Here is a 25,930-nt window from a genome sequence, read left to right on the forward strand (position 1 = left end):
AGCTTCTCATTATTTCTACAAGAACTGGTGGGTTCTTTGTGATTGAGAAGCACACGCCTTGATTGCTCATCCTTTCTTAAGAGTGAGAAATCGGGACTTTCCTGGCGATTCAGTGGTTACGATTTTACCTCCCAGTGCAGGGGGCGCAGGTTCGATCCCTGGTCAGGCAGCTAAGATCCCACATGTCTCTCCGCCAGGAAACCAAAACATAAGACAGAAACAAACAAACAAACAAAAGAGAGTGAGAAATAGACACACGCACACAGAGACACACACATAGGGAGAGAACCTGAGGCCACGTTTCCCTCCAGGGCAGCCTGCGGTAGGAGAACGCACATGGCCAGTGTGGTGCGGCTGCTCCTTGGGGTGGGGCTGGGTCTGGCCAATGAGCCAGCGCTCACTTATTGTCAGTCTGGGGCCGATCCCAGGGTCCTTCTCTAGCCAGCAGTCTATCTACCTGTGGAAGGCGCACAGCATCGTGATACTCATCAGGAAAGATGACGAGCACACAGGCTCTGTTATCCTCTACACTGTTCTAGACGTTTGGACTATGTCTTCTGGAAAGACTTACAAAGAGGAGTACAAACACACTTTTTGACTTCTACCATCTAACATTTTCATCCATTAACATTGCCCCCAAACACATTAAATAGCACTCAGAATGCACTACGTAATAAATAACGAACGACTCATGCCTTCTCATCTTAAGATGTTGATTCTTGACTTGAGTAAAGAATGATGGGAGCACACTAAGGCAGTATTCAAAAACAATGGCCAGGAGCGACATCCTGTGTTCATGGACTGGGAGGTTCAACACAGTTTGGTGTCGAGTCTCCCCACATTGTTCAGTGGGTTTATGCCATTCCTATCAAAATCCCAGTGAGGTTTTCTGTAGATATAGGTAAGATAATTCGAAAACTTACATAAAGGGCCTTTTTGGCCTTCTTTTTAAATTGAAGCATAGGGCCTCAGTGGTGGCTCAGTAAAGAATCTGCCTGCCAGTGGAGGAGACATGGGTTCTATCCCTAGTCCGGGAAGATCCCACATGCCGAAGAGCAACTGAACCCACATGCCACAACTACTGAGCCTGTGCTCTAGAGACCGGAAACCACAACTGCTGAGCCCACGAGCCACAACTGCTGAAGCCTGCGAGCCCTAGAGCCCGCAACAAGAGAAGCCACTGCAATGAAGGGTAGCCTCTGCTTCCCACAACGAGGAAAGTCCACGCATCAGTGAAGACCCAGCACAAGCAAAAATAAATACATAAATAAAAAGGGCATTCTAATTTTAAAAATTGATTATAGTTGATTTACAATGTTGTGTTATGTTCACATGTACAGCAAAATGATTCAGTTATATATATATATATATTTTCAGATTCTTTTCCCTTATAGATTATTACAAGATATTGAGTATAGCTCCCTGTGCTATACAGTACGCCTTTGAAGTAGAAAGGCCTTAAAATAGCTAAAACAATCTTGAAAGGGAAGAACAAGGTAGGAGGAATCATTATACCTGATATGAAGGTGTTCACACTGCAGGGGCAGGGAGAATATGGGTAGTAACCAGGGGACCCACTTCCTGTCTGTGTCTGTGAATGGGCAAACACAAGCAAGTCCGACCTGGAAAGGCTCCAACCTTTCAGGAACGAGGATTTGGGTCACGCCATTGGGAAATCCACTGAAAGCAGCAAAAGAGGTGGCAGGGGGCAAGGAGAATTTAGAATGAATAGTGAAATAAGGAGGCTACGAAAATCAGTTGCTGTCCTGAGTCCAACCACAGCGGAAGCTGTGCTTTGTACTACAAACTTCCCTTTCTAGGTTTGCCTCCAGGGGATCAATGAAACTGTCTAATAACCTTCTAAACTTAGTAGTAGCCTTAGTTGCTCAGTCATTGCGGGGAGCTGCCCCTGAGAACGGGGTCCTTTGTCCGAAGGACACAGCTCTGGGAGCTGCCTCAGTCCTTGAGGGTTTGCTTGCAAACATAGCTCTCTGTCCCGCCACCCCAGAGATTAGGCGCTTATTTACTGCAGACACCTGGAGTTCTGTGCAAACTTCTCAGCACAGGGAAATCTTATGTGGTGTAACAATAATAACAGGGAGCCATTCCCATGCTCTCAAGATTTCTTGTGACTGTTTGTAAGATGTATAGGCCAACCAAGAAAAAATGTCAACTGTCGTGTCTTTCTCACACTTTTCTGTATAAATATAAGATGCTGAATAAAGTTGGTGTCAGACTGCGTCCCTTCGTAGAGACGTGTCTGAACCTCTCGACCCCATCTTTGTTGTAGTCTCTTGCTTTAGTTTCTTTTCTCAGCCCCGCCGTGCACGTTCTCGGGACCTGATCGACTTTGCCGGCTGGCACCGGCAAGTCATGTCCAATTCTTTGTGACCCCATGGACTGTAGCCCACCTGGCTCCTCTGTCCATGGGATTCTCCAGGCAAGAATACTGGAGTGGGTTGCCATTCCCTTCTCCAGAGTATCTTTCTGACCTAGAGATTGAACTTGGGTCTCCTGCATTGCAGGCATTCTTTACTGTCTGAGCCACCAGGGAAGCCCAACCTATACTTATCCTTATATTGATCATCTCTCTCCTGCTTTAAATGCCTGGGTTGTTGCACTTGTACACCATACAAGCTCACCATTGACAAAAATTTAACAACTGCATGGCAATCTTGAGCCAAGGACTCTTTGCACACCATCTCCTTACCGATGAGTATTGAGCCATCCTGCCTTCTCAGATCACCCCCGGTGCCCACTACTGCAGACTGGATCCCTTGTGAAGCAGACACAGATAGAGTAAGGCATGCAAAAACTCTATTTATTAGCAAGAAAAGGAGAAGGGAGGAGGATCGACCCTGCATATTCATTAGAAGGACTGGTGCTGAAGCTCCAATACTTTGGCCACCTGATGCGAAGAGCTAACTCATTAGAAAAGACCCTGATGCTGGGAAAGATGGAGGGCAGGAGAAGAAGGGGACAACAGAGGATGTGATGGTTGGATGGCATCCCCGACTCAATGGACATGAGTTTGAGCAAACTCCAGGAGATAGTGAAGGACAGGGAAGCCTGGCATGCTGCCGTCCACGGGGTTGCAAAGAGTCAGACATGACTTAGCGACTGGACAACAACACAATATGCAAAAGCTCTATTTATTAGGAGGTAAGGGAGAGGGGAGGAAGCAGGATGGGACACGGGGAGCCTTGAGATCATGATGCAGACCTGATAAAATCTCTGGTAGACCAATAGAGAGCAAAGATTTCAGGTCAGAGGAGTTTGGCAGATGACAGAAATGGTTAAGCTCTTGTTCCCCTCACCTTGCTCAGCCAATGGACAGGGGCTTCCCGGAGAACACGGCCTGAAAGCTGAGGCAAACCCCGAAAGAACGAATAGCTGGAGGCTGTCAGGAACCATGCTCCTTGGAGCTGCACAGAGAATCCTTTCATAAAGGGGGATCTAAAGGCACACACATCTCCACGTCTGCCATCTGGGGCACGTTTTTACCCTCATAGCAGAGACAGGGCACAGGGCAGCAAGTTGCACTTCACATTCACGTTTCAGGCGCTTGCTTACATCATACCTTCTAATACTTGATTGGCTGGAGCAAGCCACGTGGCTTAGTCCAACACTAAGAAGCAGGGAAGTATGCTCCGCCCACCTGAGGCCAAGGCAAGGGTTGGGGTACGCTACTGAGGAATGAAGAATTGGGACCAACAATTAGATCCAACCAGGATGAAGGCCCTTTGTAAACCATGGAGCTTGGCCACAGTAATTAAGATTTGGCACCCCGCTCCAGTACTCTTGCCTGGAAAATCCCATGGACGGAGGAGCCTGGTGGGCTGCAGTCCATGGGGTCCCTAAGAGTCGGACACGACTGAGCGACTTCACTTTCACTTTTCACTTTCATGCATTGGAGAAGGAAATGGCAACCCACTCCAGTGTTCTTGCCTGGAGAATCCCAGGGACGGGGAAGCCTGGTGGGCTGCCGTCTATGGGGTCGCACAGAGTCGGACACAACTGAAGTGACTTAGCAGCAGCAGCAGCTTCCTGTCCAAGAGTCTGGGTACCACACATACCCAGGAAGGACCACCACTGGCTAAAAAGCAAAAGGCGCATTCGGTACCTGGAAGTCAAAAGTGCAGCTTCGGAACGGGAAAGGCCAAAGCACAAAGCAACCAGCAGATATTCTTTCCAAAGCCCCTGAAGGGCAGCTCAGGGGCTGGCCAGGCTGCTGGGCGTGCACTGGCCCGGTGGATCAATAGCAATTTGGGGCACTGAGTAGGGGTGGGCCGGGGAGAGGGGTGCGCTATCCGAGAAACTCGAGAAACTCGCAGGAACTGAATGCTGTGCTTGCCGGCTGCTTCCCGAGTCCTATGGGTGGGGGAGGCGGGGAACTCTGGCACCAACCACTTAACGCTGGAGCCGGGCCATTCTCAGGGCGCTTTCCTCCACCTCCCCCCGCCCCCCCGCACCTCCTCCCATCCTCTGGACTCCGGCCTCTCCAGCATTTCCTGTCCTGCCCACTGCGGGGAGGATGGAGGCTGCGGGGCTTCCCCAGGCGAAGAGCTGCTTCTGGGAGGCCCTGGAGAAGCTCTTCCCTCGTCTCTGTTTCCTCTGCTCCCTGGTGACCTACGCACTGGTGGGAGCTGCGGTCTTCTCAGCCATTGAGGGCAGCCAGGACCTGAGGGCAGAGGACCCGGAGTTTGAGGAGTTCTTGGAGAAGCTCTGTGGCATCCTGAAATGTAACAGCACAGGTAGGTGGCTCACCTGGTGGGCAGATCTTTTCTCTGTTGGTGGAAGCAGCCCCCGGAGAACAGCGGGTTTGGAGGAGGCTTGATCTGGGAGCCCTTTGCCTGCCTCCTCCCCATCCCTGGGCAAACTTAGGCAAGTGACTTCTCTCTGAGTCTCGGTTTTCCCTTCTGTCAAATGGGAGAGAAGAGCGGACGGCCTCTCAGGGTTGTTATAAAGAATGTAGGAAAAGCACTGGAAATCCAGTAGGTGTTCCCACCCCTTTGCCTCAGCTCCAGCCCCACCCAGAGCGGCATGGTCCATGGAGGACCGATTGCTGGAGATTTGATGGGGTGGGGTGGCATGGATGGCTGGCCAGATCTGGAGTCGGGGACTCCTAGGCTGGTCCTAAGAACTGCCTGCCCCACCTTGATTCAGTTTACAGGGACTAGAATTCAAGGAACCATCCAAATTGGATAGGCCCCAGCCTGCCTCTGAGGTCTTCTACTTCTTGTTTCCAAAGGCCTTTGTGTGTGTGTGTGGTCCAACTCAGGGGAGATAAGAAGGGTCCTGAGAAGAACCTGGGTCCTGGTTCCAGGCCAGGTGCTCTCCCAGCTTGCTGTGTGATCTGTGGCAGAGTAATTACTCTCTCTAGGTCTCAGTCTGCCAGGGAGAAGAAGGCCCACAATCTCAGGTCTGCCAACCCCAGGGACCCTGTGGGAAGCAGATGAGATAATAGACGTGAAGCCTCTTGGAGGGCACAGGGCACTTACATCTATCCTTATTGCTTTTCATTGGTATTTGTCCCTTATTTCTATTCTGTTCTGTCCCCTAAAACTTGCAGAGATGTATTCAACAGAACAAGATAAAATAACAGAGAGTGAAGAAAAGACAAAGGAAACACAGACTCTAAAGTTCAGAGGAATAACAGGGTCCCACGGTACGACAGGTCCTCAGCCAGGCTGTTAATGATGCCTCTGACCTGCGGGAGGTCCCTTCAGTGGGGATGGACCAGAGGCTGCTCACAGGTGGCAGAGTCCTTCCTCGGTGGAGGGTCCTTCTCTCTGCCTCTGGGCCTTGCAGATGACCCACGAGATGCCATCAGACACTGCGCCATCACTGGATCCAGACTGTCAACAAGTTCAGGGCTTTCCAAACCTGGCCACATACCAGAGTCATCAAAGGAGCTTGTCTCAAATACACATTCCCAGGCTCTTCCCCAAACCCACTGAAGCAGGATCTCCAGGGCTGGGCTGGGAATCTCATTTTTAAAAAGTTTCCTGGGTGATTCTGATGCACAGAATGGTACGGGGCACAGAGCTGGCCCATCCCCTGATTTTCACTGGAGAAAGGGCTTGGTAAGTGCTGGCTTCTGCAGCCCCTGTGCCGAGTGTTTTTCATGCACTATCTCACTAAATCCTCCCACCAACCCTATGAGGTATGAATTGTCCCCCTTTGACAGATCAGAAAACTGAGGCACTGGGAGTGAAACAACTTGCCCAAGGTTACCCATGAGAAAAAGGAGCCAGGGATTCAATCTGAGGCATTTAGATTCCTAAGCCAGAACTTTTCACCTTGTCATGCTTCCTCCTTCATGGGGAAACTAAGGCTCAGAAAGAAGCCTCATGTCCACAGCTACGGGAACTAGTCAAGGGCAGAGCTGGGTCTAGACTGCAGGTGTCTGGACTCCCAGTTTAGTGCCCATTCAAATAAGGATGGATTTTCTTTTATAAAATTAAGGAATTGTGTAATATTTCACAAAAATAAGGGTTTTCTGCTGTGTGCCTGGCTGTGTGATCTCCTCTTATAACAGTGCCAGCTGGCAGGCAGTTTCTGGGATCCCTAAACCCCCTGAGTGCTGGGTCAAAGGAACCATTTGGGAACCTCCTGGAGAAACCAGGGCCCCCAACCTGGCCTCCTAGACATTCTCAGGCAGCTGATGCCAGCCTTATGCCCATGCTCGATCAGGCTTAATGGTCTCCGGGAGTGGGGATGGTTTGCAACATGCAACTCCTCTCATTTCATGAAACGCTTTTCCTTTCAGTTCTTAAGACCCTGGTGAAAGAGACAGAGCAGAAGTTAGTAAGCCCCTTTGCAAGACTCAGAATGTTCAGAAAGCCCCCAGGGCGCTTCCATAACTGACCTCAGGCTGGTGGGCATCTCTCTCGGGTGCTCGTCACGCAGGTTTACATGGGCTCCTGATCTCCGCAGCTGCCAGAGCAGGACCTAAACTGCAGAGACGTCGAGCAAAGGGCTCCGAGAGCCATCTCGCGTTGATGAGGGCCACAAGGCATGGGGCATGGTCCCAGGGGAAGACACCCCTTCACTTGGGCGGGACCTGTTTTAGAGGGTGGGACCTTTTCTCTCACTCTGTCCTGTCTCTGTGGAGTTGAGGAAGGCCGGAAGCGGGACCTGGAGAAGCTGCTGCAGAAGGTGAAGCCCCAGTGGTTTAGCAGGTCTGCAGACTGGTCCTTCCTCAGCTCACTCTTTTTCTGCTGCACGGTCATCAGCACAGTGGGTAAGTCCAAGGGCAAGGGCGGGCTTGCGAGAGAAAGCAGAGGTGGGGGTGGGGGAAATGCTTGGTAGGGATGCTGAAGTGTTTACTTCATTTAGTGCAAGAAATGGGTGTGGCGTGCCTACCCGGTGCTCAGCAAGATGGCATGAGTGAGGCTGCCACTGGCCCATTTGTGCGAATCAGGAAAGCATACCCTTTCAGTTCAGGCTTCCCTGGTGGCTCAGATGGTAAAGAATCTGCCTGTAATGCTGGAGACCCAGGTTCAATCCCTGGGTCGGGAAGATCCCCTGGAGAAGGGAATGGCAACCCACTCCAATATTCTTGCCTGGAGAATCCCACGGACAGAGGAGCCTGGCGGGCTACAGTCCAGGGGGTAACAAGAGTCTGACATGACTTAGCGACTAAACAATCTTTCCTTCGGGTGGGGGCAGCCCCATGCGGAGGTCCCAGTAAGCAAGGTGCAGGCTGCATTTCAGCTTCTTCTTCGTCTCCGGGTGAGTACTGTTGTACAAAACATGCCATGTACCTGCCTGCCCAGGGTCTTGGACTCAGGGGCAACCAAATGTGGTCAGTGTGATGTGCTTAGGGTAATGTGAGAGCACAGTCACTCCAGTCTTGGGGTTTCAGAGTCACCGGCACACTGATGGCTGCTGACTCCGAAGGAATGGAGGAAGGCGCTCAAGGAAGGCTCTTCGTGGAGAGGGAGGAGAGTGTGCCAGAGCAGGACCGGAGCACTAGCCATGAGACAGAGGAGGAGGAGTGGGAGCTGCAGGGCTAACGAGAGCTAACAGCTGCCTGCAGGGGCTGTGCTAAGCCACCTCCTTTAAGGCCCACAGGGAATCAGGTCAGGGAGCCGAGCCCAGAGGGTGGATGTCAGGGGCCAAGGTCACACAGAGAGTGGAGCTGGTGCCCATGACAACCACTGAGACTCCAAGTCCAGTGCTCCTTCCCCGAAGGAGGCCGCTGGTTTGCAGGTCTGTGGGAGTGCCGTGGGGACTCTGCCTCCTGCTGCACAGGGAGCTCCTGGGAGGGCCTGGCTGTTCCTGGGAAGCAGGGACCCCTCGGATTCCTGCGTCCAACTGGAGTGGATGATGGTGCCCGCAAGGAAGGAGCTTGCAGAGAGGAAGGAGCTGGCCTCCACCCTGCACCCTGCACTTGCTGTATATGTGTCTCCAGCCTCGGAGCAAGGGAGAGACTTCCGTGTGAGTCCTTGTCCAGGGGATGTCCCTCCCAGAACCCCGGCGGAGGAGAGGGTGCAGGGACAGACCTGCCCCCACCCCACAGTGAGCACTTGCATGTTTAAAGATGGACTTGTTGACCCTCAAAGCCACAGACTCTCCTCTCAATGGCTGCACAAAGGGTGGGCTCAGGGAATGGCAACCCACTCCAGGATTCTTGCCTGAAGAACATGGACAGAGGAGCCTGGCAGGCTGTAGTCCATGAGGTCGCAACGAGTGTGACACAACTGAGCGAGTAACATTTTCACTTTTCATTTCCCTGGATGACAGAAGACACTGGAACTGGGCCGTGGAGATAGCCTTTGCTGCCTCCCTTCTTTCCTTAATTGACACATACTGAACACCTATGACTGCAACAGCAGCCGCTGCGCTGGCTGACACATGTGTATTTACTACTGACCAGGCTCCATTCTAAGTTTTTTGCCATGATTAGCCTGTTGAACCCTCGCAGCAGCCCTGAGGTAACTGCTGGTGTGTGTCCCACTCTCTGGATGGGGAAAGTGAGGCAGGGCAGGTCCACCCTGTTTGCAAGGTGACAGCTCATGTGTGTCTGGGTTCAGGCTGTCTGGGTCTTAACCTGAGACCCCGCTGCTTCTGTCTGGACCTGACTTTCTCTGTGCCCAGCATGGGACTGAACTAGGTGGATGCCTCCCACCCCAGTGGGGCTCCGAGTCTAATGGAGGGAGGAACAATGAACAGCTAAGCATGCAGACGAGCTCAGAGGAGAAGCTTGGACTGTGAAAGTGGGTGAAACAGGATGTGGGTGTGGTCCTGATGGGTGGGGAGCAGGGAGAGGATTGTCAGTGAAAGTGACATTGGAGCTGAAGATCTGTGGAGATAAACCAGGCAAAGAAGGCTGAGAGCTTTCCAGCCAGACAGCAGGGCAGAACTCTGAGGGAGAGGCCACCAAGGCTGGCGGGCTGTGAGGGACGGGGCTGGTCTTGCATTCAAGCACCATATCCCTAGGTCAGTATCGGAGGGCCTCCTAGCATCTGGGCTCATACATTGGCCACCTGATGCAAAGAACCAACTCATTGGAAAAGACCTGGGTACTGGGAAAGATTGAGGGCAGGAGGTGAAGGGGATGACAGTGGATGAGATGGTTGGATGGCTTCACCGACTCTATAAATGTGAGTTTGAGCAAACTCTGGGAGATGGTGGGGGACAGGGCGTGTTGTAGTCCACAGGGTCACAGAGTCAGACAGGACTGAGCGGGTGAATGACAAGAAGCTTCCCTCTGTGGTGCAGCAGTAGGAAGGGCCTAGTGAGAACAGCCAAGCCAGGGTTGGTAGGAACCTCCCTTGCTGGGGTAGGGTCACCATAGTAGAGGCAATAGAGCAGCCCTCAGCCACGAGGCAGGAGATCTTGGCTCAGCGTCCCCACCAGGCGTGTGAGCCATTGCTCAGCCCCTGCCCCTTTTGGTCAGCACAAAGGACGGGGGCTCCGTCTTCATTCAGGAGGACATCAATTCAAGACAGTACCAATCCAGGGGAAGGGGGACGGTAAACCTGGGCTCACAAGGATCGTGGCTGGGCACTCATCCTGGAAGTGGAGCACAGTGGCTACTATGGATTCTGGGGGCCAGCCACCTGGGGTCAGAGCTGTGTGACCTCCAGTGAGCAATGTAGCCGGTCTGAGCCTTGTTCCCTAATCTCTAACTCCTCCCAGACCTGCCTTCAGGGTCTGTGTAAGGATCAATGACAAGCACCTATATAAGCAGCTGCCACTAACAGAAAACCCAAGACAACTGGCTTAAACCGCAAGGAAAATATGTCACCTTGCAAGTAAGAAGGCCAGTGGGGGACGGCTCTCAGGCCGCTTGCTGGGCAGCTCACTTGTGACACTGACCATCAGATTCTCTCCATCTGGCTCAGCAGGTCATAAGATGACCACCAAGGTCCACTCCCACCCTGCTGTAGTCACATCTCATAGGCAGAGGAAGGGCTGGCTGTCGTAATCAGCAAGGAAACTTCTTCCGAGAAGCCTCCCACCCCAAGCCAGTCCCTGGCAAAGGGGGTTGGATTACTGGGATGATTTAGACTAACTGGATCTATCGCTGAATCGGATGAGGGAGCAGCAGCATTCCAGGGAAAGAGGGGGGAATGGCTGCTGGATGGACAGGCAGTGTCTACTGTGAGGAGCGCATATAAATGGACACGTGCTTGTGTCGAAGGGCGTCCCCGTGTGGCTTCTTTCAGAACAGCTCTCATTCACCTGAATGCTGATACAGGCAGGGACAGGTAAGGGGCAGAAAGTGGGGTAGTTGTTGTTTATTCGCTAAAGGAGTAACAGCAACTTAATAGCTGTGCTACTGAGCACATACCAGCGTCAGGCATGGTGTCAGCATGTTTCATATGCACGATTTTATTTAATTCTCACAGCAGCTCTACAAGGTAGGCGCTGTGACTGTCCCTTTTGGGAGTGACCTTGGACTTTGGCATGGCCGATGTCTTAGACTAAAGGATTCTTTATGGTGGGGGCTGTTCTGTATACTCATCGTGGGATGTTTATAAGTATTCCTGGCTTCTCCCCATTATGGAAACCCAACTTTTTCCCTGCTGTCTCTACCAGTTGTGAAAGCCCAGAATGTCTCCAGACATTGCCAGATATCCCTCAGGGAGCAAAGCTGCCCCCTGTTGAGAACCACTGATGTGATGTAATGGTTGTCAGATCGTGGTCCCTGGGCCAGTGGCATGACTATCACCAGAGAACCTGTTAGAAATACAAATTAATTATCAGGCCCCATCCGAGACCTACTGAGTCAGAAGCTATGGATGCGGGGCCAGTGAACTGTGTAGTAACCAGCTCTACATGTGATTTTGATGCACAAGACATTTGAGAAACACTCTCCTGGGACAAGTGTTCTCAGGCCAGGCTGCACGTCAGAATCACCGGGTTATCATTTACAGGTGCTCCCTCCCCCCCCCCGCCCCCCACCGCCATGCCAGGACCCCACACCAATCAAGTCAGACTTATTCGGGACAGGCCCAGGCATCAGTGTTTTTCAGAGCCCTCCAGGTGATTCTAATGGTAGTCCAGGCCATGAAGCACTGATCTAATGGAAATGCATTAGCTTGGTTTATATCCCAAGAAAACGATGCTCCCACTCATGTCCAAGTCCATTAGGACATCAGGCCATCCAGTAATTACTACTGGAAGGGGATGTTGGGGCCGTTTCTGCACTGCCCACAATCAATAATGGCCCTGCTGGTAATGCTGCTTGCTGCCCCGCATCTCTGGGTCACCTGAAATGCACCTGACCTTGATGATGAGGAAGGGACCCTGGGCAGGTATGAGGCTGATCAATTCCCAGTCATTTCCAAATGGATCAGCCCCCTGGGATTTGAGAGTGCATGGGCTGTTAAATCCTCAGAGACTAAGTGAGGTGAACTGATGGCATTAGAATATACGCCTGCATTATAAGAAATGATATGATTTTTCCATTCTGTGTTCTAGCATTCAGTAATTGGGGAGGCAATCCATTTCCTTCACAGGGGCCTGTGCTCTGAGACTTGCCTTTCTGCCGTATGGCCCATCCTCTGGATTGTAATCGTATTCCACTCGGAGGCAGCCACAATGACTGTTTATGATCCACTGAACCCACCTTTGCCAAGGACAGCATGTGGGTGGGGGGGGGGGGCGGAGGTCTTTGGGCGAGGGGTGCACATGCTTGTTGGCTGTGGGCTGGGGGCCTCAGACGAGTCACCTGACTTTCCTCTTCCTTGCCCATTGACATGCAGTAATAGGGGTGGTTGCCAGCATTAGGGATTCTGGTATGCATGGAATTCTGACTCTAAAAGGCACTTTACTCCATAAATCCGGTAAGAAATGTGATATTCTTCTCTTTACATAGATCTCACCTTAAGACCCCATCCTGGAGGCTGGGGGGCTTCCACTGGGAGCTTTTCCTGATTTTCCTATGGGTGCACGAAAGCTGGGGACTTACGCAACATCTGGAAAACGGGATAACTCCCTGCTTACGGGTCCCTCTGCTGACATCTTTTAAGGACTGCCGGCCCTGCAGGGCCTGTGACAAACTCGGGCATGGAAATCTTTGCTGACACCCAGGCCTCGACCCCTCCAAGACTCCATGGCCTCTCTGAACTCCTGTCCCCATGAGGGGCTCCGGGTGCCCTCCTTTCTTCTTTTTCCTGCCCTGGAGAATCTCTCTACCCCCTCCACACTCACCCTGGCTCCAGAGAGCAGCTGCCCTGGCTTTAGCACTTAAGGGTTTTACCAGAACAGGAGACCCTGAGTCCTGGGCACATGGGGTAGTTGGTCCTCCTATCCAGGGCCTCCTCTATTCCCCACCTCCGCCCTCTCCCTGAGATGCCACTGCACCCCCACCTCCTCGGTGGTCATTGTCACTGAAGTATGGACAAGACGCTGTCCTGAGGTCCCTTCTGCCACCTCCTCTCCCCGAGGGGAGGGCTGAGCTGCTGGAGCCCTGCAGGGAGCAGAGACCGGAAACCCTGGGCTCCCTCAGCATGGCCGGCCCCACTGAGCAACCCTGGTGTCTGATGGGCGGTTTAGCCAGGGAGAGCTCACTCCCGACCCTGGTGCTGTCAGTCCTGCTGGGAACTGAGGGAGCTGAAGTCATGGCTTTGCTTCCCTCTTGAATAGGAGCTCCTGGAGGGCATGACCTCTGCCCGTTCCTCACTCCATCCTCAATACTGCCCACAAAAGCCTGGCACAGAGTAGGTCCTCAATAAATATGAATACAGCTTGGATGCCTTTGTTCCAATCTAATTTGTTGTTGTTCACTCGCTTGGGCTTCCCTGATAGCCCAGTTGGTAAAGAATCCACCTGCAGTGCAGGAGAGCCCAGTTCGATTTCTGGGTTGGGAAGATCTGCTAGAGAAGGAATAGGCTACCCACTCCAGTATTCTTGGGGTTCCCTGGTGGCTCAGCTGGTAAAGAATCCACCTGCAATGCAGGAGAGCCCAGTTCAATTCCTGGGTTGGGAAGATCCACTGGAGAAGAGATAGGCTACCCACTCCAGTATTCTTGGGGTTCCCTGGTGGCTCAGCTGGTAAAGAATCCACCTGCAATGCAGGAGACTTGGGTTCGATCCCTCGCTTGGGAAGATGCCCTAGAGAAAGGAAAGGCTACCCACTTCAGTATTCTGGCCTAGAGAATTCCATGGACTGTATAGTTCATAGGGTCGCAAAGAGTCGGACACGACTGAGCGACTTTCACTTTCACTCACTAGGTTGTGTCTGACTCTGTGATCCCATGGACTGCAGCATGCCAGGCCTCCCTGTCCTTCACTTTCTCCTGGAGTTGGCTCAAATTCATATCCACTGAGTTGATGATGCTCTCTAACCATCTCATCCTCTGCACCCCCTTCTCCTTTTGCCCTCAATCTTTCCGGTGTCAGGGTCTTTTCCAATGACTCAGCTCTTGGAATCAGGTGGCCATGTTTTCCTCTTTGATGACCTGTTACTGATCTCCACGTGCAATTGCGTACTTGCTGTGCTTAGTTGCTCAGTCGCATCCGACTCTTTGCAACCCCACGGACTGTAGCCCACAGAGCTCTTCTATCCATGGGATTCTCCAGGCAAGAATACTGGAGTGGATTATCATGCCCTCCTCCAGGGGATCTTCCTAACCCAGGGACTGAACCCAGGTCTCCTGCACTGCAGGCAGATTCTTTACCTTCTGAGCCCCCAGGGAAGCATACTCACTGGGGTGGTTATTTGATTCATATTTGCCTCCTTCACTAGACCAGAAGCTCACCGAGGTTGGATCCCGTATCTGTTTGGCTCACGGCTATGCCCCAGTGCATGTAGCGAGTGCTTATGTGCCTAGACCATATGAATGCAGAGCTCGCTGCGCCTGCCATCAGTGGTACCTTGCGGAAGCAGCAGGGTGGTGTGGAGAGCCCTGGGAGGGATGCACACGGAGGAAACCCTCCGAGGGCCTCCCCCGGGGCCCCAGTGAAGATGGGCAGCCTGACCACCTGCGTGTGCCTGGAGGGCAGACGCTGAGGCCAGAGTTTGCACAGGAAATGGTGGCCCTGGAGGAGGTTGCGGTTTAGCGAGCTTGTCAATTGCCTTCCAATTAATTTACATAATTGGGCTGGGGCTTTCTGCACGAATCATCCTTTAGGACATCAAAAATTAAACACAGGCATTAAATACAGAAGCTTCTCCCTCTTTGTGGGAGGCACTGAGCTTACCCACTCCAGAAGATCCGGCGACTTGTACTGTGGGATTTGACTGTCCTCTGCTCCTGGGCCTCTGTCGACAGGAGAGGAGGCTGGGGTGATGGGAGGAAGCAGCTCGTGAAGAGAAGGAAGACTTCAACCCAGCCCTCTCTTTGCTTCGCTCACCTGTCCTCAATGGTTAGCATATCCAGCCCCCTTGTTGCTCCTGACCCAGCGGAGGGAGCTGGCTTGGGAGCCAGATGGGATTTCCAGGCATCCATCCTAGAGTGGCATTTATTGAGTACCTACTGTAGGCCAGGTTTCAATGCTTTGACCTCCAGCTTCACAGTTTATCACACGTATGCTCCTGGCTAAGTCAGTTCACTTCTCTGAGCCTCAGTTTCCCCGTCTGTGATGGTGATCACCATAGCTACCAATGAAGGCTTGTTAATACCTGGCCACCAGTAAGTGCTCAAAAAGCCAGCCCTTATTATTAGATCGAGGACATTGACTGCCTGGGAATGACACGCCCACCGCGTGTGAGGCACTGGTCTCTTGTAATCCCTCCAGCTGGTCAGTATGCAAAGCAGGGGTGGTCCGCCCCACTTTAGAGATAAGAAACCTGAAATGTGAGCAGTCACATCACTTTGTAGTAAATGGTAGAGCTGGAACTGGAAATGAGGCTGGCAGGATGCTGGATGCTGGGGTCCTCAACTCTTCACTGTTGTTCATGAACAGTCGTCTGACCCACTCAACGGCAGCTGGCTCTGAGGGCAGCAGTGGTCTGTCATTCACTGCTCCTCTTTCTGCCATCCCAGGAGCTGTGTGCACTGCTTACCCACCACTGGCACGTAATTGCTCTTATATAGAAACAAACCTCATACAGAGACCCAGACATCCCAGAAAGGATGGGCGTGGCTTCTTAGGAACCCATGCTTTCATGGAGGATGACGGAGGCGATGGGTTTGCTTGCAAAGCCACCACACCTGTCACCTGAGCTCATCGCGTTTCTCCAGGTGTGCTGGCTCTGTCCTCTTTCAGATGCTCAGAGATGGCAAAAGGCAAGGCAGTCAGCTCACTCCCACATGAGGGCTCGTCTCCTGCCAAGGACATGAGTCTCCCTTACCCTAAAGATAAGCTGGGTTTCACCTCCTACTGCCCCAACCAAAGCAGACCTAACATCAGACAAGCTGATGAATGTTTTAAGATGAATATTTTTAAAATATGTGATGCAAAATGTCATGCCAAGGAAAGGAAATGGCAGAAGGTCTCTTTAAAGGTTGTTTTTTTTTTTTTTTTTTTTTTTTTTGCGGCGGAGTGGGAGGAGCCGCCGACCACCTGGGCACGGTCTTCTTTTTCAGGTTACAGCCACATCTACCCCGTCACCAGGCTCGGCAAGTACCTGTGCATGCTGTACGCTCTCTTTGGCATCCCGCTGATGTTCCTGGTCCTCTCGGACACGGGCGACATCCTGGCCACCATCTTATCCACGTCCTACAATCAATTCCGAAGATTTCCCTTCCTCCCCACTCCCCTTCCCAAGTGGTGCTCCGGACGCCCCAGCAAAAGACGACCCGACTCCTGTCCCGCAGATGAAGACGTCCCGCACGTGGTCATCCACGACCCGGAGCTCCCGGCCCCCAAACCTGCCCCCGCGGCCCCAAGCAGCAACATGGAGCTGTTTGAGAGACTTCTGGCACGGGAGAAAGACAACACCCTCCAGGTGCCTCCTCAGGCCATGGAAAGGAGCACATCGTGTCCCGAGCTGGGGTCCGGGCGGCTCTCGAGCTCCATCATCAGCAACCTGGATGAGGTGGGGCGGCAGGTGGAGAGGCTGGACGTCCCCCTCCCCGTCATAGCCCTAGTGGTCTTCGCCTACATTTCCTGCGCGGCCGCCGTCCTTCCCATCTGGGAGAAGCAGCTGAACTTCGAAAACGCGTTCTACTTCTGCTTCATCACTCTGACCACCATTGGGTTTGGGGACATTGGGCTGGAACACCCTCACTTCTTCTTGTTCTTCTCCATTTACATCATCATTGGGATGGAGATTGTGTGCATTGCTTTCAAGCTGGTGCAGAACAGGCTGATTCACCTCTATAAAACTCTCATACTCTTCTTTGCAAACGGGAGGTTTTCCAGTCCTGTCAAAAAGTGAAACTGCTCCATTGACTCGGGTTTTCCCATCTTGTTGAAGAGGGAAAGCTGCGTTGACTCTCAGGTGATGCCGCCGGCCAAGCTGATTGTCTCATCCTGTGTTTGGGGGCGCTCTAGTTAGAACTGGTGTCGCCTGACACCTTGGAGTCACATTCCGACATGACATCTAATTACTGTCTTGAGGCCCTGCAGAAAAGTGGCCAATGTCTTGATAGGAAATCAAGACATTAGAAAAAACTGTCACCATCCTCTGAAGTCCAATTAATTGCCATCTCCATTTTTCAAAAGCTTCCCCTGATGTGAATCAAACCACCTCACAGATGTCACTGGGTTTCTTACAGCAGGAGGGAAAAAATTACCTTTGATTTTGCCATTTGTACTTTCAGCTAAATTAAAACCTTCCTAAGCCTCTCCCCTTCTATCCTTGGTGAAGCAGAGTGAGTCTGAGCCACCTCTTTTCTTGAATGACTGCATGAGTCGGATCAGCCCAATCCCCGCCCTTGTAACATACACCGATGGCACTAAGAGAAATTGCCACCTGTGTTCACAGGGGCCTGGCAGATTTCCTGATTGCCAGATTCAGTGTAGACTAGGGCTCTCACCAAGTGGCACAGGATCGCATCTCCTGAGTGAGCTGGCATGTGAACATGTTGATGTTTATGGACGGTTATGTAAAAGGGCTGGTGCTTATCTGGTGGATGTGAGCAGTTCATGAATGACTGGCGTGTGAATGGGGGGTCTGTGTGGCATGTGGCCTGGTACTCCAGCTCCCTTTGCCGGAGGACTTTCTCTGGCCACTAAAGCGCAGGCATGTGCAGGGCAGGCTAGAAGTGCCAAGGGGTTAACACTCCCGGGTACATCCCTGAACTGATGACCCGTGGGAGTGGGTGGACATATGGCCCCAGCTTCTTGCCCCTCTCATGGGATAACTTTGGACCACATTCAACACTGTCTCCCCGAGCTCCCCAGGGCAGTCGAGCCTCACTTGCTCATGAGTGTGCCCATGTATTGGTGTGCCCTCCTTCATTTGTCTGTCTCACGTCTCCACTCCTCTTGAGATCACCCCGAGATAACCCACTTGCACATAAAGCCCTGTCTCAGAGTCACTCCTGGGGGCCCCAGCCTGGGAGAGGAAGTACCAAATCCGTATAGAAAACCAGTTGGATTGTGCATGGAATAACATGAGCCACTCTGTTTCCCTATTCACTTATTGGAAGTGTATTATTGGAGAGAAGCAAAGTTTCCTGAATACTTCTTTGAAAGAATCTTGGAAAAATCAACTCATGTCCTGTGATTGGCCAAACTGCATAGCCAGTGAATTTTCCTCCAAGGTATAGAACAAAATCCCGAAGTCAGGAAGATCCCCTGGAAGAGGAAATGGCTACCCACTCCAGTATTCTCGCTTGGGAAATCCCGTGGATGGAGGAGCCTGGTGGGGTACAGTTCCTGGGGTCGCAAAGAGTTGGACAGGATTGAGCGCCTGAGTGCACAGGTAGAGCAAAAGTCACAAGAACCAGTGAAAACTGCCAGTGGGCTCCAGTTTGAAGTGAAAGGAAGCCAGCTCCCAGTGGGGGGTGCAGGCCTTCCTTTCTGGATCTTTCCTTTTCTACCCTACTACTGTTGTTTATGCAAGTTAACAGCTTGCAAGTTTCTGTGCCAGACACAGCGTGACAAGGTTTGTGTTAGTTGCTTAGTCACGTCCTCGATTCTTTGCGATCCCATGGACTGTAGCCCATCATGGTCCTCCATCCATGGGATTCTCCAGGCAAGAATACTGGAGTAGGTTGCCATTCCCTTCTCCAGGGGATCTTTCCTGACTCAGGGATCGAACCTGGGTCTCCTGCATTGCAGGTGGATTCCTTACCATCTGAGCCACCAGGGAAGCCCGGAGGAAGGTTTACCGCAAGGCCATGCAAGTAGACGGGTGCTAATGCCCTAAAAAGCCCTGAGCTCCCCAAAGGATTTCAGCAAAAAACTTTTAGAAACCAGATGAGAGAGGGGGGTTGCAGGGTCTGTGATCATTTCGTGAGCAATACTCTGGGTGATGGTGTCATATGGTGGCATGGTGACGGTGATGGTGGCAGGGTGGTGTCACAGGGGTTAACATTATCAGTGCCCAGGATTCAGGAGGCCTGGGGCTAGGTGCTCAGGGTCATCAAGTAGTTAACACCTTCCATTTGTTGGAGAGGCGGAGGGTTTTTTTTTTTTTTTACATTTGCCAAACAACTCAGGAAATGTGCATCAAATACTATTATCTGGGTACTTCAGAGGAGCTAAAGCAGAGGATATGGGGTCTGTCCCCCGTAGGTGCCATAGGGTCCTCGGTTACACTGTTCAGCTTTTTGCCCCTTTAACTCTTTAAGACCTACCTCAGGAAAGGGAATTGATACGGTGTGAACAGGAACCACTGAAAGACATGGAATTTCAGGCAGCAGCCACTGGGACTAGGGTTTTTGTGAAGTCTCCCCACATCCCTGAAGTCAGTCACCCAGTTTCTGTGCAGCAAAGCTGCTCAGACCCAAAGGTGATCAAGACTAGCCACTCATGTGAGACAACATGATTGGATTTAAAGTCCAGTTCAGCAAACATTCATTGAGTGCTTGCTGTTTTCCAGGATCATAGAGGATTCCAAAGATAATCAGGCATATTCTCAGAAACGTGGAGGTAATTACTGGTGATATTCAATCTCTCCGTGGACAGAGGATCCTAGAGGGCTATAGTCCATGGAGTTGCAAAGAGTCAGACATGACTGAGTGGCTAACACTTTCACACTTCCACTTGCATTGAATCGCTCAGTCCCTTCCTTCTTAAGGAGAGTCCTGTTCAAACACAAACAGAGTTTGTTAGGGGTAAGTTTTATACAAATTAAAGGTTTGCTTATTACATTTGCTAATGGATGTTCTTCTGTGGTTCTGAGAAAATATAAATTCTTCCCTCCAAGACTGGAGGGAAGTTGACTGAAAAAAAAATAGTCACAACCTGAAATTAGAGGGCTAGAATGACAGATAGCTGTGACATCCTTGTTTATTGATATGGCAGGAGACATTCCATTTCATGATATTCCAGTCATGTATGGATGTGAGAGTTGGATTATAAAGAAAGCTGAGTGACAAAGCATTGATGCTTTTGAACTGCGGTGTTAGAGAAGACTCTTGAGAGTCCCTTTGACAGCAAGGAGATCCCACCAGCCCATCCTAAAGGAAATCAGTCCTGAATATTCATTGGAAGGACTGATGCTGAAGCTGAAACTCCAATACTTTGGCCACCTGATGCAAGAACTGACTGATTGAAAAAGACCTTGATATTCTGGGAAAGATTGATGGCAGGGGAAGGGAATGACAGAGGCTGAGATGGTTAGATGGCATCACTGACTCGATGGACATGAGTTTGAGCAAGCTCTGGGAGATAGTGATGGATAGGGAAGCCTGGTGTGCTGCAGTCCTTGGGGTCGCAAAGAGTCAGACACGACTGAGCGACTGGACTGAACTGATTCCATTTTGCAACACTGACACCTGGGGGCTCAGAGAATTCACATGTCTCCCCATCTCCCTCCCCTTGAGATTCAGAAGTCATTGGTCGAGTTGCCACTTGGGCTTTTTAAAAGTTCCCCCAGTTGATCCCAGCGTGTGGTCAAGAGTTGAGAACCATGCACTAGCTGCTCTCTCACCTGAATGCCCTTTTCCCTTCTAGGACTGATGAAGACTTAAGTTCCTGCCTCAGCCCACATGTCCCCTCCTCTGGGTAGTGTCCCCTGACTTCTGGTCTCCCCTATGCTCCCACTGCACCCACCGTAACCCCTTCCTCTGTGACAGGTCCTCTCTCCGAGTAAAATGATTGTGTCTTTTTCATTATCATTGTTCTTTGACTCCTCCCATCCATACGTCGCCGCGTCTACCACAGACGGGAGAACTCTGGGCAGAACTTCGGTGCACCAATGCCAAGGAGAGCAGCCACCCCTTACCGCTCACCTGCCACCTCCAGGCCCCAAGCTGAGTCCTTCCCCGGGTGGCCACCAGGTGGCGCCGCCACACCGCGCGGGCCCCGCGCTCCCGGGGCCAGCAGGTGGCGCGCCTGCCGCCCGGCGCCTCGGAAGAGAAGGGGCTTCAGGAGTGTTTGTCTCCCCCCAGTCCCATCCCATGGTCTCCCCTGCGAAGGGGAGAGTCAAGCTCCTGTCATCCGCTGTGGTCCTCTGAGAAGGGACGCCTCGGACTTCTCACCGCGGACACCGGGAAAAGCAACTCGTGCGTGCCTCGGACGTCTGTTCCGCATCTCTGAAATCACAGCTCAAGTCAGGGCCTGAAATGTTACTACTTGAGTCTCAGCCACTAGACACGTGGTGTCCTGTTAGTAATCCCGCCGTTAGCTCCCTTTCACCCTGGATGTTTTTCTGACCCACCAGCCTCACTGGGGAGAAGGAAATGGCAAGCCACTCCAGTATTCTTGCCTAGAGAATCCTGTGGACAGAGGAACCTGGTGGGCTGCCGTGTATGGGGTCGCAGAGTCAGACACGACTGAAACGACTTAGCAGCTGCAGCAACAGCCTCCCTGGAGGGCAGGGCCCTCCCTAACACTATCCCCTCTCCAGTTTGGGTGGATGGGGCCAAATACCAGAAGGTGGTGCTTGCCACAAAGGATCAGAGACTCCCAGTGACTCTGATGAAGGTCAGTGTGTTAAAAGCAGAGGTGATTTACCTGGAAACTGATGACGCTTAGGCTCAGGGTGCATGGCTCACCTGGGACCTCCTTTGGCTGGGAGATACCCTGGCAGTGAAGTCCCTCAGTTGTATTTTGTATTCGTTGGCATTTTAATTTGTTGTTAAATGTTAAACACTCTAGAAAATTATTCACGATCAAACCCAATTTTGAATGGGCAATTTTGTATTGTTTTCTTACAGAAGCCCCTTAAATTGAATCAACATCCACAAACCTTCCCCTGCTGACAGGTACTCGACAGAAGGAAATGCTGTCCAGGGGGACATCCCTTTGGCCAGCCTCCTGCTGATCCAATGTCCTCCCCCAGACAGAGGTCCAGCCACTTTGCCACTGGCCACAAGATCCCCTCTGGCCACATCAGCCTCCGCGCACACAGGCATACAGTAAATAACCTTAGGAGGAGCCAGGAACTAACAGGATTTATGCCCTGGTTTCCGCCAAGTGGTAAGACTGCCCACTGTCCAGAGATGCCCCCAAAAGAAGGTGACTTATAGAAAGAGTCAAGGGGAAAGAACTTGAATGCCAGCCCAGAAATTTCCCCGGGAGCACCTTCAATGTGCTGACCAGGAAGAGACAGGGCCAGGCCAGCTCTGATCAAAAGGGGCTTGGAGAAACCTAGTGCTTCCTGGAAGGGCTGCTGGGGATGGAGGAACAAGGAATCAGAAAACCTGGCCAGACCACCAGTCCTGGGTGTGTCCCTGCTTCTGAGTTCTCCGGAGAGGAGAGGATCGCCCCTGTGTCCTGCTGCTTTGATGGGTGGGAAATAGGAATGACCAGCTCCCTAACGACGAACCCTGGCCAATTGACGCAACAATAGTACTGACCTCAGAGGGTTGTTGTGAGGGTCAAACAAGATAATCCACGTGAAGCACTGTAGCCCTGTGCCCACCTTTGCATGCATGCATGCTCACTCACTTCAGTTGTGTCCGATTCTTTGCAACCCTGTGGGCTGTAGCCTGCCAGGCTCCTCTGTCCCTGGGATTCTCCAGGCAACAATATTAGAGTGGGTTGCCATTTCCTCCTGCAGGGGATCTTCCTGACCCAGAGATCGAACCCATGTGTCCTGTGTCTCCTGAATTGCAAGCAGACTGTTTACCACTGAGCCACTGGGGACACCCATGCCCACCTTTACTAGTGCCTAAAAAGTCCTAGCTGTCCCCATTACTGTAATTAGGGGGCAAAAAACGCCAGCTTTCCTCTGTCTCCAGCACCCCTCACTGATTAGGGGTGCTAATCACCTAATCAGTGATTAGCCGATTCTAGGGTGGTCTTATTCCTGCAGGCCCAGGCAGAATAGGCAACCCGCAGCCGGATGGGGCACATTCAGTGGCTGGCACCCCAGCACACCTCTTCCTCGGCTCCCCACTGGGTACCCTGAGGTCCCCAGACATGGCTAGATCCTTCTTCTCCAGCCTGCGTTTATCCTTTCTTGTGGCTTCCGCAACACCTCATTGCCTGATGCTCTCTGATGGCTCTGTTTCTGCTGGGCCCTCCTCATGGGGCTCCAGGGCTTACACCTCGGACCATTTGTTTCTTCCCTGTCTCCACTCCCTCTCTTTTGTCTCGTCCATGCTAGTGGATGTAAACACCATCTCCAGTCCTGGCTTCTCTCCAGGACTGCAGACTCACAGCTTCTTCCGCAGCCTCTCCCTGGACAAGTCCAAGACACAGCTCGAACCTCTCCCCGAGTCCTGCTCCCTCCCACCCACCCTGGGAGTGGCAGCTGCAGCCTGCTAGCTGCCCAAGTCACATGCCTGGGAGGCTGTCTTGACCCTGCTTTCTTCTCTTGCCCGCTGTGACTTGAGAGGCATGTGTGCAGCATTTATGAAGCCCCCCACTCCAGTCTTGAGAGATTCTGCTGTTGCTGATTTCAGGAGGGGCTCAGCATTTGTATATTTTAGAAGCTCCCAGCTGGCTCTGGCTGTGTCTTCATGCACTTACTCATCACAAGCTTTTGTCCAATAACTGTGTGCCCGGCACCGAGGCAACAGCTCTGAAGAAGAACACACAGGTGCCCCTGTGTGCTGAGGTGGATGTGGTGACCCAGACCTGCCCCCCGCCCAACAGAGAAGGAGCAAGATGGCTGGATGATGGAGGGGCCAAGCTGGGCAGGTCGTCAGACTCCCCACACCCTGTAACTTCCTGGAGCTGGGCTGTCAGGATTGGGCGGGCTGGGTGGCTTGGTTGTTGCCATGGTGACCAATGCGCATCTGTCTGCTCAGCAGATAACTTTGAAGTTGACTTGGACGCGGGTACAACAAAGGGCACCTCCATCTTGGATGCAAATTATGGCTTCTTTTCATCCTCCTGGGCTCTTTACTGTTTTGCTTTTATTCTTGCCTTTTAGATCAGAGAATGAAACCCTTTCAAATGCTGTAAATTCAAGACACAGGCAATTAAGGGGGCCTCTCTGAGGTTCAAGCCCCCTCCTTTAGTCTCTTTGGAAAGCAATCTCATGTGTAGAACAAGAGATGACCTCACAGAGACAGCCCTGCTTGTATGTCAGTATCCAATAAATATTTACTAAGCACCTACTGTGTGCTAGGACTCAGGGTGGGTTGGGTGCTGGGGATTCAGCATGGTAAAAAACTAACCAGGTCTCTGCTTTCTCAGAGCTTATGGTCAGGACTGCCTCTCCAGGCCTGTTTCCCAGAGTACAAGGGGGCTGAGGAGCCTAGGGGTTTTCATACGGAGGTTTCTGAAACCCAGGTGAAGATCCCAGTCACTTACTTTGCTCCATGTTATATATTCCACTTCCCTATAACATTTCGTTTGAAAAAAGAAGTCCGTTAAAAAAAAAAAAAAAAGGACTTCTTTAGCAGTCCAGTGGTTAGGACTCCTCGATTCACTGCAGAGGGCACAGGTTTGATCCCTGGTTGGGGACCTAAAATCCTGCAAGCCACGTGGCAGGGCCAAAAAACACCCGAAATGGAATGGACTGCCTGTCACTGGCGTATAGGCTCAGTGGACTCTTGGCTTTGGGGAGTCCCTTCCTTCTGGGTATGTGTGGGGCTTGGCATCACCAGCAATCTTGCTAACCAGCCCCTCATTCATCTTTGGGGAGAGGTGAGCTGTGGGGAGTAGAGGGCAATGTCAAGATCTGAAGCAGGCTGGTTGGTCAGCACACAACGCACAACCCATTCACCCTCTCATTTTTTATTTGCATAAAGACCTTAAAAAAACTTTTAAAATTAGCAATATGTAATCATGCAAAATATGTATTCATGCAGTTTTGGAAAACATTGGACACTTGGTGGGAAGGATGAAGCTTGGGTATCCCACGAGCCAGCAGTTCCAGTCCCAGGCACGGACCCTAAAGAAACTCAGGTCACAGTCTCCACAGCAGGGTTGCTAAAAAACAGCCCTGAATGTGGAACACACCAATGATGTCCATCCACAGAATGAACAAAGAAATAGTGATATAGCTTTGTAATGGAATACTACACAGCAGTGAACAGGAATGGCCTTTAGGTATTCATGAAATGGATGAACCTCACCAGTGATATTGGTGACACGGAAGAGGAACCAGAGAAAGAAAGAACATCCACAGAAGGATTCCACTTATAAAAAGATAAAAAACAGACAAACCTTGATTATATTTGTAGGGAAGCACCATAGGTAGTCGGAGAGGGCAATGGCACCCCACTCCAGTACTCTTGCCTGGAAAATCCCATGGACAGAGGAGCCTGGAAGGCTGCAGTCCATGGGATCACTGAGGGTCGGATATGACTGAGCAACTTCACTTTCACTTTTCACTTTCATGTATTGCTGCTGCTGCTGCTGCTGCTGCCAAGTCGCTTCAGTCGTGTCCAACTCTGTGCGACCCCATAGATGGCAGCCCACTAGGCTCCTTTGTCCCTGGGATTCTCCAGGCAAGAACACTGGAGTGGGTTGCCATTTCCTTCTCCAATGCATGAAAGTGAAAAGTGAAAGTGAAGTAGCTCAGTCGTATGCAACTCTTAGCAACCCCATGGACTGCAGCCTACCAGGCTCCTCCATCCATGGGATTTTCCAGGCAAGAGTACTGGAGTGGGTTGCCATTGCCTTCTCCACTTTCATGCATTGGAGAAGGAAATGGCAACCCACTCCAGTGTTCTTGCCTGGAGAATCCCAGGGACGGGGGAGCCTGGTGGGCTGCCGTCTATGGGGTCGCACAGAGTCGGACACGACTGAAGCGACTTAGTGGACCATAGCTGGTAGAATTATAAAAAAAGAACAAGGAACAGAAAATCTAACAAGTCAGGAAGTCTAGAGGAAAGGAGATGATTGTGATGGAGGAGAGGCCCCTGGGAGCTCCGGGGCCTCCAGATGGGTTTTATATCTTGACCTGGGTGAGGTCGCATGTGGCTCACTGAATGATTATTTTTTACTCTGTAAACACTGGCTTCCCTGGTGGCTCAGTCAAAAAAAAAAAAAATCTGCCTGCAATGTGGGA

General features: G+C 51.7%; 1 protein-coding gene across 2 annotated transcripts; it reads left to right on the forward strand.

The window, feature by feature from the left end:
* The first annotated feature begins 6,885 nt into the window (after nt 1-6,885).
* KCNK18 (potassium two pore domain channel subfamily K member 18) lies at nt 6,886-19,648 on the forward strand. Of its 2 annotated transcripts, none has more exons than XM_086378435.1 (2): nt 6,886-7,246; nt 15,990-19,648. In XM_086378435.1, exons 1-2 carry the CDS (start codon nt 7,021-7,023, stop codon nt 16,781-16,783), a joined length of 1,020 nt encoding a protein of 339 aa, XP_086234561.1. In that variant the 5' UTR covers nt 6,886-7,020; the 3' UTR covers nt 16,784-19,648. The 2 variants fall into 2 exon arrangements, with proteins under 2 accessions (XP_086234561.1, XP_086234560.1); XM_086378434.1 differs by lacking the exon at nt 6,886-7,246 and adding an exon at nt 15,510-15,644.
* Nucleotides 19,649-25,930: the final 6,282 nt, after the last annotated feature.

This window comes from Bos grunniens, chromosome 26 (assembly GCF_055505025.1).
Source record: "Bos grunniens cultivar Pamir isolate PY7600 chromosome 26, Bosgru_T2T1.0, whole genome shotgun sequence".
Taxonomy (NCBI): domain Eukaryota; kingdom Metazoa; phylum Chordata; class Mammalia; order Artiodactyla; family Bovidae; genus Bos; species Bos grunniens.

Excerpts from the sequence above, each read along its gene's own strand:
- KCNK18 (XM_086378435.1), top strand. The coding sequence starts at position 7,021 with ATGGGGCATGGTCCCAGGGGAAGACACCCCTTCACTTGGGCGGGACCT. Across the intron at positions 7,247-15,989 it reads CACGGTCATCAGCACAGTGG|GTTACAGCCACATCTACCCC; the intron begins GTAAGTCCAAGG and ends CTTCTTTTTCAG.